General features: G+C 35.3%; 1 protein-coding gene across 1 annotated transcript; it reads right to left on the reverse strand.

The window, feature by feature from the left end:
* Positions 1 to 27: 27 nt before the first annotated feature.
* Positions 28 to 9481, reverse strand: LOC125646628 (sodium/hydrogen exchanger 9B2-like). The gene is made up of 11 exons (XM_048873067.2): positions 9385 to 9481; positions 9150 to 9216; positions 3180 to 3641; positions 2854 to 2944; positions 2570 to 2752; positions 1997 to 2172; positions 1756 to 1862; positions 1490 to 1654; positions 1305 to 1413; positions 905 to 1041; positions 28 to 456 (listed from the first exon to the last, which is right to left on the reverse strand). Exons 2-11 carry the CDS (start codon positions 9172 to 9174, stop codon positions 181 to 183), a joined length of 1731 nt encoding a protein of 576 aa, XP_048729024.2. The 5' UTR covers positions 9175 to 9216; positions 9385 to 9481; the 3' UTR covers positions 28 to 180.
* Positions 9482 to 17728: the final 8247 nt, after the last annotated feature.

Genomic DNA, 17728 nt, shown 5'->3' on the forward strand with positions numbered 1-17728 from the left:
TGCACCTGTTTCTACACATGGAATATATAAATATTTTTTATTTAAAATGCACTGAACTCATCAAACATGGTAAAGTAATTAAACAAATAATAAGGTAGAACGCACAAAATATTTTTGTTTTGAGCTGAAATATAAAAAAAGGAAGCACATTGGGCTATCAAGACAGAGTTCATGGATTCATTATATCTTAAGTGTTTCTGTCTTTAATTCACTTTCTTCTTTCTGACATGCGCCATTTGTAGATGACGTCGAATTTCCGCCACACTCTACCTGTACTTCTTCCTCGTATCCATGTTCTAAAAATCGAGGTCCAAAAATAGCCATACACGTGGCTCCTACAGGAGCGCATATGACGATAGCCAGGACGGCGATGGTGAGGACATCTGTACCCATCCGGATGTCGTCTTGATTGTCTCCCTCTAATGCTTTATCCAACGCCAAACCACCGATGGCAGCCTGAAAAGAAAATTGTATAAAGTACTGTTTGTTTAAAATACTTTTATTATTCGTTAGTGTTAATGCTTGGTTTATTGTATTGAAACTTCGTGAATGAAGAAATGAAGATAACGAACAGTGATCACTCTCATAATTCCTGTAAAGAATGCAAATTAAATTAAGAGCAGAGCAAACACGGACCCCTTGATATACCATAGGTGGGATCAGGTGCCTAGGAAGAGTAATCATCCCCGGCCACACCCGCCGTGAGCCCTGTATCTTGATCAGGTAAATGGAGTAATCCGTAGTCAAAATCAGTATGTATGAATATGAAAAGAGGAGAGGTGTTGGTGTTTTTGTATATGGTATAGCTCCAGGAACAGGCTCCAAATAAGTACCACATGCAGTATTTATATTCTTAATGAAATAAAAAAGTAATTGTAAGTTATCAATTGACTAGTAGGTGTACCTGCACGGTGGCTTTGGAGAGCCATGTTAATGTGATGAAAATCCTCTCTTTGATATTAAAACCTGTTCCCAAGGTAACGCTGAATGATACGCCGCTTCGGACACACAAACCAATGAACAGAGTTGCTATGCCAAGGCCTATAAATATATTCATAAATAACAAAAGGTAGATATTCTTCAGAAGAAAAAAAATGCAAACATAACATTTCATTCATGACATGTGATATTCTGTGATATTCGTCATTTTTCATCTTTTCGAAATAAAAGTAACACAAAATTTGTATATCATTCTGACCACATCATGCTCACAGCCGAGCTTACTTGGAGTGATCGCTCACGGAATGCCTATAGCCGAGCTTACCTGCAGTGATTGCTCACGGAATGCTAACAGCCGAGCTTACCTGCAGTGTTTGCTTGTATGTTGCCAATATCAACGGCTGCTCCTATGAGACCAAATAGGAAATGCTGTACGATCAACCATGCAAGCGCTATGACCCCTCCTAACTCATCCTAAAGAAAGAGAATGAAAGTAAAAGTAATGTATATCAAACGTAGCTATTCTATCTTAAAGCTGTTTAGGACTTACGGTTTCCCCCGGTTGTCTCTCCTGGCGCCATCTATAGGCCGCCACAGTAGCAGTTGTTAAGCATCCTAGCGGTCCTGCCCCAGACAAGCCAACGGCGGAACTTCCAAAAATGGCGATCATCCCACATCCAAACAACAACATACCACGATAGAATAAAGAATTACTCTACAAAAAATCATAACTGGAACGTAGTGACGACATCAATGATAACTGGCGAGTTGTTTTATCAGGAAAAAGTGATTTAAGAGATGCGTAACTTTACTCACGGAATCTTTTCCCGGGAGGTACCATAACAATATTCCAGCTGCAAATCCATATACAACACCAAGTAACACCCCTAACGGTCCCTTGATAATAGTCACCGCCAAGTCACCTAAAATCGAATCAAGATCCAAAACGCCATTTATTACAAGGACACATGATATCACACCAACGACCATTACGGCATTGGTGTACAGTGTATAATATTCAACTGCTATTGGCTGATAGACACAGAATGCAACATACCCTCAGAAAATTTGATTCCGACGAATACCGCGAACCCAGTGACACAGAGCACATTGTCTAGTCCTCCAGCCGCAAGACACATGGTAGGAATACCTTTAGCAACACCATAACGGCGCTCTTGGAGACTTACAAGGGAGGGAACAGTAACAGCTGGAGATAGAGCACCAAGGATACAACTGAAAAGAACGAGAGTTCAAATGTAAAGGAGTTGACAAGCGATACAAAGAATGGATAAAACAGAAATCGTGACACCGAAATTAAGATAAACGCTTCATAAGAAATAAAGTCTTATAGTTTAACAGTGCGATATCAAGGATCTATGAAAAGGTGAAGATAACGAACTGTGATCAATCTCATAAATCCTATAAAGAATACACAAATTAAGAGAAGGGCAAACACGGACCCATGGATATGTCAGAGGTGGAATCATGTGTCTAGGAGCAGTAAGTATCCCCCGTTGACCGGTCACACCTACCGTAAACCCTATATCTTAAACGACGTATCTGTAGTCAAAATTAGTATGTAAAGAACTGCCCAACAACTGGTATGAAACACGTCAAATAGTATCCTTACCCCAGCATCAAGCTCCATGTCCATGGGAATCCCAGCAAGAAATGAGCCACTATTCCTCCGGTTATAGCTTCACAGAGACAGGGAGTGAAAGCGAGACGGAGAACGGCGAAAGACAACTTCCGGAGTTTAACGATGTCCAAACCGAGGCCAGCGCGGAGTAATATCACAGTCAAAGCAAGTTTTCTGAAGACAGAAAGCAGTTTTATACATTATTTTAGCAAGCTATCCCCCCCCCCCCCCTAAAGATTTGAATGATACCAGTATTGTGGGTGTAAATTCCATACCTGAGGTGCCCGGACCACTTTGTGTCGATGCTTTCGCCTACAATCTTGATTCCGGGAATGTTTCTTAAAAGAATCCCAACTATCAACATACCTGTCGATAATACATAATCACTGAATTACAGATCCCCACGGATAGTGTAATTTTTATAAAATTGGTATCTGGTGTACAAATATCCATGTATATAAACCCGTGAAAGGAAGTTCTTGAAGGTATGGCAGATTTATGATTGCAAAGTTCAATAGTTAATTGTATTTCGTATTTGCATTTGATAAAATGATTCTGAATTATTTACATAATAATAGCGTGATTCTGTTGTATGTTTTACCTAACAATGGGGGCAGATTGATCAATGATACCAGGCGTCCACCGATGACGGAGACGACAAAAAGGACGAGAAGAGAGAAGAAATTTCCGCCAGGTAGCGCTTCACTTCCGGTAATAGCAACAAGAACGCCCCAAATTTGTAGACAGATGATGGTGATTTGTAAAATAAATCCCAAAATTCCATGTGGAGGAAGTAGGAATATGTCTTTGATTTTGTCCAATACTGTTGGGTTTTCTGGAAGTGGATTTGCCTCTTGTAGACATGGTCGTGCAAGATTTCTCAGGACAGCTCTTTTTGAAGTTTTAGTTTTTGGATCTGAGGAAATCTCCTTTGATCTACCGTTTTCCGTGTGTACTGTTTGTTTTTCTGCGATTGTAGATTGCGTGGTTTCCTCGACATTATCATCAGTTTTAATATCACATAGTTCTATTTCCGTGAATCTGTCCTCTATTTCAGTGTATTCTGAGAAATAGAACTTGAATTAACAGAAACCGAAGAAAACATTCGTCTCAGTTGTACAATCATTGTAAAAAGAAAACTGACTAGGAAAAGATATCAATTGCCTTTGAGAAATTGTTGTTTTTGTTTTGTAAACTCTAATTCTTTTAGGTAAATTGATTTATGATACAATTACGCGTATGGCCCCAGGATGCATGTATTTGCCAGCAAAACATGGTCAATGTAACTTTTAAGTCTTTGTTGCATGCTCTGGTATAATAAACATTTACAAAGCCGTGTTTGTCCATAAAAATCTTCAACATTAAAAATTCAGCTATTTTAAAATGTCATCAGGACAGACACATAAAGGTTACTGTAACAACATATTCTGATGTCAAGCATACAAGTAATATCCAAATATCTCTTGTGATAAGGATAGTGGACGAGAAATGAAACAAAACGTATTAATCTGAGGAAATCTGGCATTTCAAAGGTTGTGCATTTCTTTGGAAAGAAATGATTAATACAATTCCACATTCCTACTAATCTGAAGAACCGTTGCTATTCAAAGACTACCACGTAACAGATAAACCCAAATTGAATACCCGGTTTCATAATTTTCAGTTGAAAACTAATTTTCGTTGATTTTGCGGTTGAGCTAGCCATTTAGTCCAATTTCTTCCTCATCATTGTGGAGGAACATAGCATAGCATTCTCCGAAGCTACATAGATATTAATGTATAATTACGTATCTTCACATAAAAATACATACCCGCATTATTCACAACTACAACGCATTGGTGAGGAAATGGAGGAAATAGCAATCTTTAGAATGTATAATGTAAATATAAGACATTGGTGAGGAAATGGAGGAAATAGCAATCTTTAGAATGTATAATGTAAATATAAGACATTGGTGAGGAAATGGAGGAAATAGCAATCTTTAGAGTGTATAATGTAAATATAAGACATTGGTGAGGAAATGGAGGAAATAGCAATCTTTAGAGTGTATAATGTAAATATAAGACATTGGTGAGGAAATGGAGGAAACAGCAATCTTTAGAATGTATAATGTAAATATAAGACATTGGTGAGGAAATGGAGGAAATAGCAATTTTTAGAATGTATAATGTAAATATAAGACATTGGTGAGGAAATGGAGGAAATAGCAATCTTTAGAATGTATAATGTAAATATAAGACATTGGTGAGGAAATGGAGGAAATAGCAATATTTAGAATGTATAATGTAAATATAAGACATTGGTGAGGAAATGGAGGAAATATCAATCTTTAGAATGTATAATGTAAATATAAGACATTGGACACTTCCACTGGTTCGTGAATCGTTTTTAGCGACAATAAGTAGTTAAGCCAATTAAGGGCTCATTTTTAGTCGAGTGCAACGTCAGAGATGTTTAAAATTTTCAACAGGAATATGTAATTATGGTAGATAATGACTTTTATGTGACGTGTTAATTGGGTATGTTCTATGTGTATATTTTGGATAGGTAAATTATGGTAAATTTATGTTTTGTATAACATGTTAGATTTGTCATTTCACGTTTGATGGATGTTGGGTATGGGAAATTTTCTGTTTGAGGCCCCTCCTTTTTTGGGATGTCTCATATTGGTATGTTTCTTATCATCGCTGTCTTGGGTGGAAATTTACGATCAGGCAAACTGAAGATGATGTAATGTTTTGTTTTAGGGCCCCGTACTTGAAGTGCAACGACTGCTCTAGTATTTGTGTACACAAAGAAAATTAATTTGATACCCACCCTCCACATCCTCCTTTGTAATCCCTCTTTGATGCTAGTATGTGTGAGCTGTTTTATTTTGTAAAACCCACCTTATTTGATTGCAGGCAGCTCTATTTCGATATTTCATTATGTGTTGTAGGGGGTCAGATTACATAATCATACCTATGTGATACATATGTTCTTGTATTTTTGTTTTCGACTCATTCTGACCCCACTAGTTATTCTGTTATATAACTTTGTCATTTTCAAAATAAATGACATTTTTTCAATTCACATCACTGTCATGTTTTCACTGCCTTTATCAAGTAACAAGCAAAGGCTACTTGGCAAGTCATATTAACTAAGGCACATAAAATTCCATATAGGGATATGACAACACCCTCTTTTCAGACAAATGTATGTACATAATATAGTTGGATTCTGATGCAATTTTGACAGAAATAAGGAAAAGTTTGAGCTATAAACCCCGGATAACCTATTCAAAAAGTCATTTCGATATTGTTATATGCATGATTTCTTCACATTTATCGATCAAAAGAACATTCATGTAGAGTTTCATGCTGATTGACTCCATAAAATTATAAAAATTGGAATTTTTAGCCAAAAAAAATAATCTCGTAAATCTATGTAGACAACCTCGACACAATCTCTATATTACAATGGATCTCTCAATGTCGACAAAATATCTATATCACAACATATCTCTCAATGTTGACACTATCTCCATACTACAATATATCTCACAATGTTGACACAATTTCTATATCAGAATTGATCTCTCAATACCGACAAAACCCCTATATTACAATAGATCTCTCAATGTCTACACAAAATCTATATTACAATATATCTCTCAATAATATATGCAATGTCGACACAATCTCTATTACAACAGACCTCTCAAATGGACACAAAATCTATAATTACAATAGTTCTCTCAATGTCTACACAAAATCTATATTACAATATATCTCGATATTATACACAATGTCGACACAAAATCTATATTACAATAGATCTCTCAATAATATATATAGTGTCGACACAAAATCTATATTACAATATATCTCTCAATAATATATACAGTGTCGACACAAAATCTATATTACAATAGATCTCTCAATAATATATACAGTGTCGACACAAAATCTATATTACAATATATCTAAAAATGTCAACACAATCTCTACATTACAATATATCTCTTAATTTCAACACGATCTATATTACAATATATCTCTTAATGTCAACACAACCTCTATATTACAATATATCTCTTAATGTCAACACAACCTCTATATTACAATATATCTCTTAATGTCAACACAATCTCTATATTACAATATATTTCTTAATGTCAACACAATCTCTATATTACAATATATCTCTTAATGTCAACACAACCTCTATATTACAATATATCTCTTAATGTCAACACAATCTCTATATTACAATATATTTCTTAATGTCAACACAACCTCTATATTACAATATATCTCTTAATGTCAACACAACCTCTATATTACAATATATCTCTTAATGTCAACACAATCTCTACATTACAATATATCTCTTAATGTCAACACAACCTCTATGTTACAATGTATCTCTTAATGTCAACACAACCTCTATATTACAATATATCTCTTAATGTCAACACAATCTCTATATTACAATATATTTCTTAATGTCAACACAACCTCTATATTACAATATATCTCTTAATGTCAACACAATCTCTACATTACAATATATTTCTTAATGTCAACACAATCTCTATATTACAATATATATCTTAATGTCAACACAACCTCTATATTACAATATATCTCTTAATGTCAACACAACCTCTACATTACAATATATCTCTTAATGTCAACACAATCTCTACATTACAATATATTTCTTAATGTCAACACAATCTCTATATTACAATATATCTCTTAATGTCAACACAACCTCTATATTACAATATATCTCTTAATGTCAACACAACCTCTACATTACAATATATCTCTTAATGTCAACACAATCTCTACATTACAATATATTTCTTAATGTCAACACAATCTCTATATTACAATATATCTCTTAATGTCAACACAATCTCTATATTACAATATATTTCTTAATGTCAACACAATCTCTATATTACAATATATTTCTTAATGTCAACACAACCTCTATATTACAATATATCTCTTAATGTCAACACAACCTCTACATTACAATATATCTCTTAATGTCAACACAACCTCTATATTACAATATATCTCTTAATGTCAACACAATCTCTACATTACAATATATCTCTTAATGTCAACACAATCTCTATATTACAATATATATCTTAATGTCAACACAATCTCTATATTACAATATATCTCTTAATGTCAACACAATCTCTATATTACAATATATATCTTAATGTCAACACAATCTCTATATTACAATATATCTCTTAATGTCAACACAATCTCTACATTACAATATATCTCTTAATGTCAACACAACCTCTACATTACAATATATCTATCATTAATATAAAAAGCAATGTCACAGTCTTTTTTATTAATTAAAAGAAATAATTAGATTGCTTGCATTTCTTTCTAAATCTTGTTAGCAAACTATAGTTTACAAAACATATTTCAGACATAAGACAATTCAAAATGGACAGTTTATGTATCAGGATGTTAAATGTTAATCATTTTGATGTACATGTTTTGTACAAAGTCGTTAATTTTTATTTTTTTTTTTAGATCAAAAGGACATGAAAACGCGACATAGTATCAGTTGGTGTTTTTACAAGAGAAAATGTTTTGTTATGACGTCTTCATGCCCATTAGCTCGTCAGCCCTGTCCCCATTTTGACAGATTGTGGCCTGTCATAATCAAGGTCCAATTGTTTTGGTCCACGTTATAGCCATGATCGGACAATGCGATGGCTGGAACGCCTTGTTTTAGGATCTGAATGACGTATTGGTCACTATCCACGTTATGATCTATTTCAGAAGCGTTAAGTGATATTTTTATCATAATTCGCTGTCAATAAGGATATAGTTCTCCCGTGGTGACATGCGGTGTGAAATTGTTCCATAAAAAGATGAAAATAACGAACAGTGATAAATCTCATAACTCTTAAAAGGAATGCAAAATTAAAAGAGTTGGGCAAACACGGACCCTTGGATATAACATAATTTTCTATTTTATTGTAAACAATTCTTGCTTAGGGAAGCGAAATTGAATGTTTGCATATGATTTCATCTTAATTGAAAATGAAAAATGAAACAAAACCGAAACAAAAACTAACAACATCAACAACAAAACATCTCTAAAAAACCAACAACAAAAAAGAGAAAAGATTAAAATTGAAATAAAAGAATGAAAGAAACAGAAACAAGACACTGCTTAATGAGGTTTCGGTAAGTCGTGTTTTCATTAAGGAAACAAGCAACAGCTCACAGGTCATGACTTTACAAACTATCACATTAATTTAAAGCGTAAATTGTAGAAACGCTCCGAGAGAAGGCGAGAGAAAACAATCTCCACTAAATGTTCTTGAATAAGCGAAATATCATATGCACATAATTCTTAATACAAATTTGAGAATAAAAGAAATAAATGAGTGGATTAATGAATATATAAATACATGAACATTGATAAGCAGAAAGTGTTGGAATACATAATTTTGGAAACATTCCGATCTTCGTAAGTGCCTATTATCAATATCGACAAACATTTTAAATCAATACTTAATAAAATCAGTCTTACCGGGAGGGGGGTCACTTGTTGACATCCTGACAAAGGTTACTCCAGAACAAATTAATCCGTGTTTACTCTATAAAACACGTGTACAATATCACATGGAATTAATATAATGCCGATATATTTTACTTATAATCGTTTTAGTCTGATACTAGTATGAAGAATAATTATCAAAATGTAGTAATGCTTTCGTTATGTCCTCTTTAAAGTTGAAATGAAAAACAAAATAAGAATCACATACCTCTTATTGTTCTGATGGTCTATTTAACAGAATCTCGGAAATCCCGTCAAAGCTTGTCCGAGGATGACAGTGGACATAAAATAGAAAGGTCGCGCGCATACATCACCATCAGAATTCGTTTCACAACTGTATGACGCCAACGGCGTTCGCAAAACACGAATAGATTAATTAAAGTCTCTATTCCTAAAGAAGGTTTACAACTTTATATTTTCTGTATAAACATGAAATACAATACCATTTTCATTAAGTCAAAACCGTTAACCTTAAAAAATGCGTGTGACATTTACAAGGCTACATGTTTCATGACATGATTTAAATTTATAGAAATTGTTTAGAAAATTCATTATAGAGTTCCACAGTATCATTGCAGCATTGGAAAGTCTCCAGTCTTCATGTACGTTTACACACATGCAAGATCCGTCTCACAATAGCACTGGCATACAGTGAGGCCGTCCCAATATTTTGTTTCCTTCCAAATTCAGAACAACAGATCCTGTTTTCTTGATTATTTCCCAGTTGCTCTTTGGAAGTCAAAATTAAACTTCACATGACAAACGGGATGACTTTAGCTTCTTCATCGTCATTATGTACCAATATTCCATTATCACCTGCATGTGGAGTTTGTGATTCGAATTGCGAGAGCATGTCCTGTTTATAATCAATTTCTAAAGCGAAACAGGCTGCTGTCAAATACGTAAAAAGAGAGGTTCCTATAATCTCTAAAGATAGCATTTTGCAAATTGCTCGTAATAATGATTTTGTTTACAATTATACAATCTGTCATTTGGTTGCATATTGCTTAATATATTTCATACCAATTGTTAGGCCACTCTTTCATTCTGATTTTGACTACGGATTACCCTGTTTACGTGATCAAGATAGATGGTTCACGGGAGTGTGACCGGTGAACAGGGGATGCTTACTCCTCCTAGGCACCTGATCCCACCTCTGGTGTGTCCAGGGGTCCGTGTTTGTCCTACTCCTAATTTTGTATCTTTTATAGGAGTTGTGAGATTGATCACTGTTTTTTTTTTTTTTTTTTATAATTTATTTATTTTTTTGGTTACATACAATACATCAAACACTTACACAAACATACCTTTCATACATGCATACATCTCCCTGTGGTTTAGGTTACTTGCTGTACAATAGTGAAAGTGATAATAATAACAATAATACATGTACTAAAAATAATGACAAGTACATGTAGTAATAATTAATCAATTGCAAAAATATTTTCCCACTTCATCCATATTTTATCAAAGTTATGTATTTTAAATGCTTGAATTGCAGCATATTTCTCTACATGATATTTAAACTTTAAGTGACATAGTAATCCAACAAGATTTGGTTCTTTATTCTGCATTAAACAGATAAATATGTATTGTTTAGCATATAGAATTATAAAGTTTATAGCTTTATTATTTAAAGACAGTGGAATTTCACCAAATATTATATTTGACACATTAAAACCAATTCTTTCTGAAAATTTTCTATATATATGAAGACTTAACTCACTCCACAATGTTTGGGTCTTATTACACGAAGTAAAAATATGTGTTATTGTTTCAATATTACTTGTACAAAATCTACAGAGATCATCTGTTTTAACACTAATGTTTTTCAAATAATAACCAACAGGAAGAATTCTATGTAAAATTCTAAACTGTAGCCACTGAACAGAAGAATCACTAGATGTTTTGAAACAAATTTTAAACACATCTTGCACTGAAATATCATCTACTCCATATGAAGATAGTTCAGTTTTCCACTTGCCCATAGAAGTTGGGATATCTTCTTTTGCATTTAAAATATTGTAAATAATATTAGAACATCTTTCATGTAATAAAACTGGTTCAAAAAATATAGGCATACATGGATTAACATTTTGTTTGGTTGAGTGTCTATCAATTGACAGACATTTTAAATATTTTGAAATTGCAGTAATAATGCTATTGTATTTCATTACACATACTTCTTGAAGATTGTATAAACACTGAAATTTTTCTATGGTATGGAAGTTACAATCATTATCAAAAAAATCTTGAACAGCTTTAATCCCCTTTTCATACCATTTCTCATAAAACACAGGTTTTCCCGCAATTCTAATATTAGAATTGTACCACACTGGAATATTATGAAAATTATTTTTAATATTTGGAAGATTTTGACTAGTCTTCAAATAAAAAAACCAAGCATTAAAAACATCCTTCCAAAAAACATTGCTTTTAACACATAATTGTTCCACAATAAAACTATCTCCAAAGTCATATAATTTCTTTAAAATATCATTTCCATACATGGCAAAAAAAAAAAAAATTCATCCATGGTTTCTGACAGTTGGACCTAGTAAGCCTTTTAATCCAAGAGCATTTCAATGATGTAATAAAGTTGCTTATATCAACCATCTTGATACCACCCGATAAATAGTCTTGTGTTATCACAGACCTCTTAACTTTATCTACACTAGATTTCCATAGGAATTCAAAAATAATTTTGTATAAATAAGAGATTGTTTCTTTCTTTGGAGTAGGAAGTGATATAAACAAATGATTCAATTTTGGAATAAGCAAGGTTTTAATGACAGTAGCCCGCCCAATGGGAGTAAGAATCCTTCTTTTCCACTGTTCAGTAAGAGCAACGATTTTTGGTATTTGAATTCCGAAATTTATATCTTCAATTTCTGTAAGGTCAACTGAAAAATTAATACCCAATAAATTAAAAGTTGTTGATCCCCAATCTAATTTCCATCTTGTATGGTGAAAAACTTGATCTGAAAATTTCTTTGAACCAATCCAAACAATTTTTGTTTTAGAAGAATTAATCCTTAGACCAGAAAAACTGGAAAAAAATTCTATCGTATCTAGAGCTGCAAAAAGCGATTCAGGTGAACCGTCAAGGGCTAGTGAAGAATCATCTGCATGTTGCAATATTTTGTGTTCTGTGTTTTCTATACATATGCCTTTTATACTTTTGTTTTGTTTAATTAATATTGCAAGAATTTCTGCACATAGGATGAATAAATAAGGTGCAATGGGATCACCCTGCCTACATCCCCTTTGTATATCAAACTGTTCAGATAAAAAGCCACTCTGTAAAACTGAGGCTCTGAAATTTGTGTTTAAGATTTTTATCCATTGAATAAAGTTTTCCCAAAAAACCAAAATACTTTAAAACTTTATATATGAATGACCACGACATTGAGTCGAAGGCCTTTTCGAAATCATTGAGAACTAGAAGACCTGGGATATTATTTCTTTCAGTGTATGACATAATATCATAGATAAATCGAGTATTCTCCCCTATATATCTACCTTTTAAAAAACCAGACTGTGTATCGGATATTATATAATCCAAAACTTGTTTAATTCTAAAGCTGAGACAACCAGATATAATTTTGTATAATACATTTAAAAGTGTAATTGGTCGCCAGTTTTTTTTAAAAACTGTCTTGGTGTATCCCCTTTAGGTAAGCATGAAATGATTCCTAGTCTTTGCGAAATAAAAAGTTCCCTCTTATGATATATACAATTAATAGCTCTAACAACATAATATTTAATGTCCTTCCCAAAAAATTTAAAGAATTCAGTTGTATAACCATCGCTACCCGGGGATTTGTTGTTTTTCATATTTTTTAAAACTTTAAGAACCTCTGCTTCTTCAATATCATCCTCCAGTTTTTTGGTTGCATGTGTATCTAACTTAGGAGAATTGTAATCTGAGATGATGCTTTCCAGGTCGACATTAATTAAGTTAAAATCATTATTAGTATATAAGGCTTCATAATATTTCTTGACACCTTCTAATATATCTGACTATTTGTAAATTGTACCAGTATCCAACTGAATTTTTTTGATAGTTTTATTTAAATAATATGAGATTGATCACTGTTTATGTGGTTTAGTACTTTTGATAGTACTACTCTTGGGGATCTAGGTTAGAATAGGTCCTCAGTACCCCTTGCTTGTCGGTCGTAAAAGGCGACTAAATGGGACAGTTCTTTGGATGAAATCGCAAAACCGAGGCCCCATGTCCCAGCAGGAGTGGCACGATAAAGATCCCTCCTGCTCAAAAACCGTAAGCACCGAGCATAGGCCTAAATTTTGCTTTGTAGTAAAACCTAATTTTGCTATCGGGAAAGCTTCTAAATTGGTAAGTGTTAACTTTGTATGTTATTATTGCGATGTTTAACAATGTAGTTACAGTGCATTACATGTAGGTTTATACTAATTCATTTAATAGACACTATACATACTTAGTAATATCAGTATAAATCTATCATTTAAGTGTACATGCATTTATATTTACACTTAACATATATAATACCAGGGATTTATCCAGCTTTTACATCTTATTACCCATTTCATATTTAAGTGGAATTTTTGACAGAGCAGTCATAAGCTTCCTCCAGAGGAGGGGAGGGGGACATTCTCAGATCATAATATCTAAAATTAGGCACATGAATTGATTGATTACTGATCCTTGTCTATATTGTAAGACTTTGTTAATCATAGAAAAATATTTCGATGTATAAAATGATTTTTGTTAAAATTCCTATACCCTATCACGTAGTTTCTACATTTCAAGGGGAATGTTTACCTGTGGAAGGGGAAATATTCATTTGTTGTCAAAGAGGGAAAGGTACCCTTTACCAGTAGTAAATAGAATCTCAGTAAATCCCTGAATACTATCGATGAAGTTTGAGTGTTAGGTGTAGGTATTATTCTTCATGCACGAGTTTCAGGTTGCATCACTCTATTTATGTAGAGGCCGAAAGAAAATAATTCCTGGAACTTTGCTTGTTTTATGGGATTTTCCTTATGAGGTAGCCCCCCCCCCCCCCAATTTTTTGTGAGGTGTAAATTCAAGTATTGTGTTTGAAATTTTGTGAGTAAAAACACGAAAGAAGGATTTAAATATTTTTTTTGAATTTTAGCTGTAGATCTTTTGACCAGCTGATTTTGCACGTGCTTGACTTCGATGTAAACAAACTCCCACGCCTTGCTAGATGGGTATGTATTTTTTGGTATTAAAATGCTCATTAAGAACTGTACTACATGGTGTGAAAGTAAAACGTCTGATAAGTTTACTTTAAGGAAGCAGGGGCATTTCAAAGGTGAGTAATTTTGGTAAGAACATATAGGCAAAATTAATAGAATGGTGCAACCTGCAGCGAGGCAATCCGGGAGGTAAATGTATATCCACGTATTTGGTGTACTTTTTAAATCGAAATGGGGAGTCTGGGTAATTACATAGACATATTTGAAAAAAACCCACAATGGATGCCACGTGGCGAGAAGAGAAATTAGCTGTTTTACTAGAGAAGGTAGATAGGGGTAGGGTCAATGGGTTGGGGTGCAATTTCTATGATGTTAACTTGGCTACAAACAGACAGGGTAGGGGGAATATCTATGGCAGAGTTAAAATAACATTTCCAGAGGGTACACGTAAAGTTTTATTGGCACACAGGCTCATGTACATGTTACATACAAATGCATTACACATTCCACATAATAAACATGTATCACACACATGTCACAACAGTCTTTGCATTAATCCACTTCATTTATGTTTAGAAGCACCACACATAAATAAAGAAAGGCAAATATGTACACATTTAGTACCTAAAGTCTGTCTGAAGCACCCGGGATATCCAGATTATCTTTTTGAGAGTTAGATAGAGGTAAGTCAATTTCACTCGACACTATTTTTTTCCTACTTAATGTAGGAGTGTTCCAATCGGAACTCCTCGAATGTCTCGTGCACTCAGCATAGATCTCGGATGTAATACGATGGCATCCATGAGCGAATTTGATGCATTGCTGTGACGTCACAATTGACAATGCATCAAATTCACTCATGGATGCCATCGTATTACATCCGAGATCTATGTCGAGTGTGCGAGACATTCGAGGAGTTCCGATTGGGAGTGTTCATTACTTTTCCTTAGGCAACACTGTGGTAAGGGGGGATCACTCATGCCTTTCAGATATCCTGTTTGGGTCTCGGTCCCTTTCTGGAAATATAGATCGAATTTTTCTCTCACAAGGACTTGTCTCCTGGTACGATAGGTCTTAGATCTTTTCCTCTGTTTGCTGTGTTCGTACAACTCTTGTTTTCTCTTCAGTTGCCGTGTAAGACGAGTGCCTTCAGGAATTGATGAACCGAGTACAGCACACTTGAGGGCAGTCGATTTTCCGGGTCCATGGTTCATCCGGTGTATAGATGAGAAGAACTGAGGCTCAAAGTTCCGAGAACAGGTAACATTCTTTGGGATGGATTTTGAATACCCGCGATGTAGTCCCTCGGACTACTGAGTGTTAGTCCCATATCTGGTAGCTATCAGTGTTGTCCGGCTGAATCGGAAGTTTATGAGCTGATGTAAGGTTTCCTCATCGTCGTCCGTCGGGTTAAGTGTTCTGGTATGGTTTGGGAGGTAGTCTTTGGCCCAGTATCTTTCTGATGTGCCGCAGACGAGAGAGTGTTCGGCACAGGTCTTGCCACATCTGCCCGAGTAGCAGTGTATTATGACATCCGTGACATAACTCAGGGTGTTGACCAGCTTTCCTGCGTCACCTCGGAACTTCTTCACTGCTATGTCGTATTCTACGGTGCATCTCTTCATGAAGTCATCTGAGAATTTTCTTTTGATGGCCAGTTTTTGGGCAGCTGTACGTCCAGGAAACATTCCCTCGCTGAACTTGGCATTGCCAACTGCTTTTTTCTGGGACCGCTTGACCAGACTCGGGAATGGACCTCTCGACGCCCCGGAAAGCAACACTATCTCCGACTGTGGTGAAGTGGCTGATTAGTGTGAGCTCTTGATCGTTGAGAAATTCCCGGCAGATTTTCTCTGTCGCCTTGTCCTCCTTCCCTATGGGATCCTGTAGTCGTAGGTTGGCTGTGTATTTTCCAGGGTGTTCCGGGCATGGTATTTCCTGTGATCTTCTCTTGCAGAGCTTGTTCAGGGCATGGTATTTCCTGTGATCTTCTCTTGCAGAGCTTGTTCCGGACATGGTATTTCCTGTGATCTTCTCTTGCAGAGCTTGTTCCGGACATGGTATTTCCTGTGATCTTCTCTTGCAGAGCTTGTTCCGGACATGGTATTTCCTGTGACCTTCTCTTGCAGAGCTTGTTTTGGTGATGCAGCCAATAATTTTGTTTCTGTTCCGTTACATTTTCAAACATGGTATATGTTGCCTGGGTTGCTGGCTGAAAAGGATTTCTGTCTCGAGACCAGTACAGAGGATTATTGTACCGCCCGTTGCCTTCCACAGGTATTGGTGTATCCCGTGGGAACCCACAGTTCTCGATGAGGTCTTTGAGATGAGCCCTTTCTCCTCGTAAGTCCTCCTGAACCATTTCCACAAGCATGGGCCCAACATTGTTTGCATTGTGTTGTAAACAATTTGCTGAGGGTGCTGGACAGTTGAGGGCATGGAAAATTTCCTGCAGTCCAGTTCTCATGATTGGATTGTCCAGGAGGGCTACCCATACAGATAGGTTTGGCTTGGCTGGCTTGGGTCCACGTTTTCCGGTGTCGACTTCCTCGTAGAGTTTGGTACTCTGGCTGTGGTAAGTACAGTACCTGCACTTTAGGCTCTCTACCTAGCAGACTCTCTTTTGTTGTTCAGCTGGGTAGTCAAATTGAAGATTGGTTGGGCAGTTTGGGCTCTCTCGTTTGTGCTGGTGGTAGGCTAGGTTAAACATTTCACACAGTTTTCCCATGTGGGAAAGTCTATACGTGTTATTCTCGTTGTTGGGGATGCAGGTAGTTTTTGTCTCGTCACAGGTGCCCCTTGGCCGCAGTTGCATGATGGTGCTTAAAGTGCTGTGTACTGTCTGCATGGTCTTGTAATATGCATGCTCCCGTTTTACTGACTTCCTCCAGAGTCTGTTTCCTGGTGTACGTAATATCTTTCCCCCTTCTTTCTCATCCTTCATGGGCTGACCCTCTGCGGCGGCCATCTTTTACTCTGAAATATCCACTTTTTGCCTTACTTTCCCCTTTCATTTTTACCAATTTTTGACTGTAATGCTAGTTTTGTCTTTCTCTTTCTGTTATCTGAAATCTAATGATTGAGTTTGATGTTTGGATGCTTAACATCTCCATAAGTGACAATATGTATTATCTTGTTTCTACAGGACCCCCCCTCCCCCCCTCCCCCCCAGCTCAACTTGACCTTGTCCAGGAAAATGAGAATGCCTTGCTGGGTGCAGTGAGTAATGTTCTCCATCTTTCCATTACAATTAAAGATAAGATAATTCTACATGATACCAACTATATTTCAAAGGAATTGAACAACACATTTAAAATTAGATTTGATAAGTTTAATCAAGAACA

Source organism: Ostrea edulis, chromosome 6 (assembly GCF_947568905.1).
Source record: "Ostrea edulis chromosome 6, xbOstEdul1.1, whole genome shotgun sequence".
Lineage (NCBI taxonomy): Eukaryota > Metazoa > Mollusca > Bivalvia > Ostreida > Ostreidae > Ostrea > Ostrea edulis.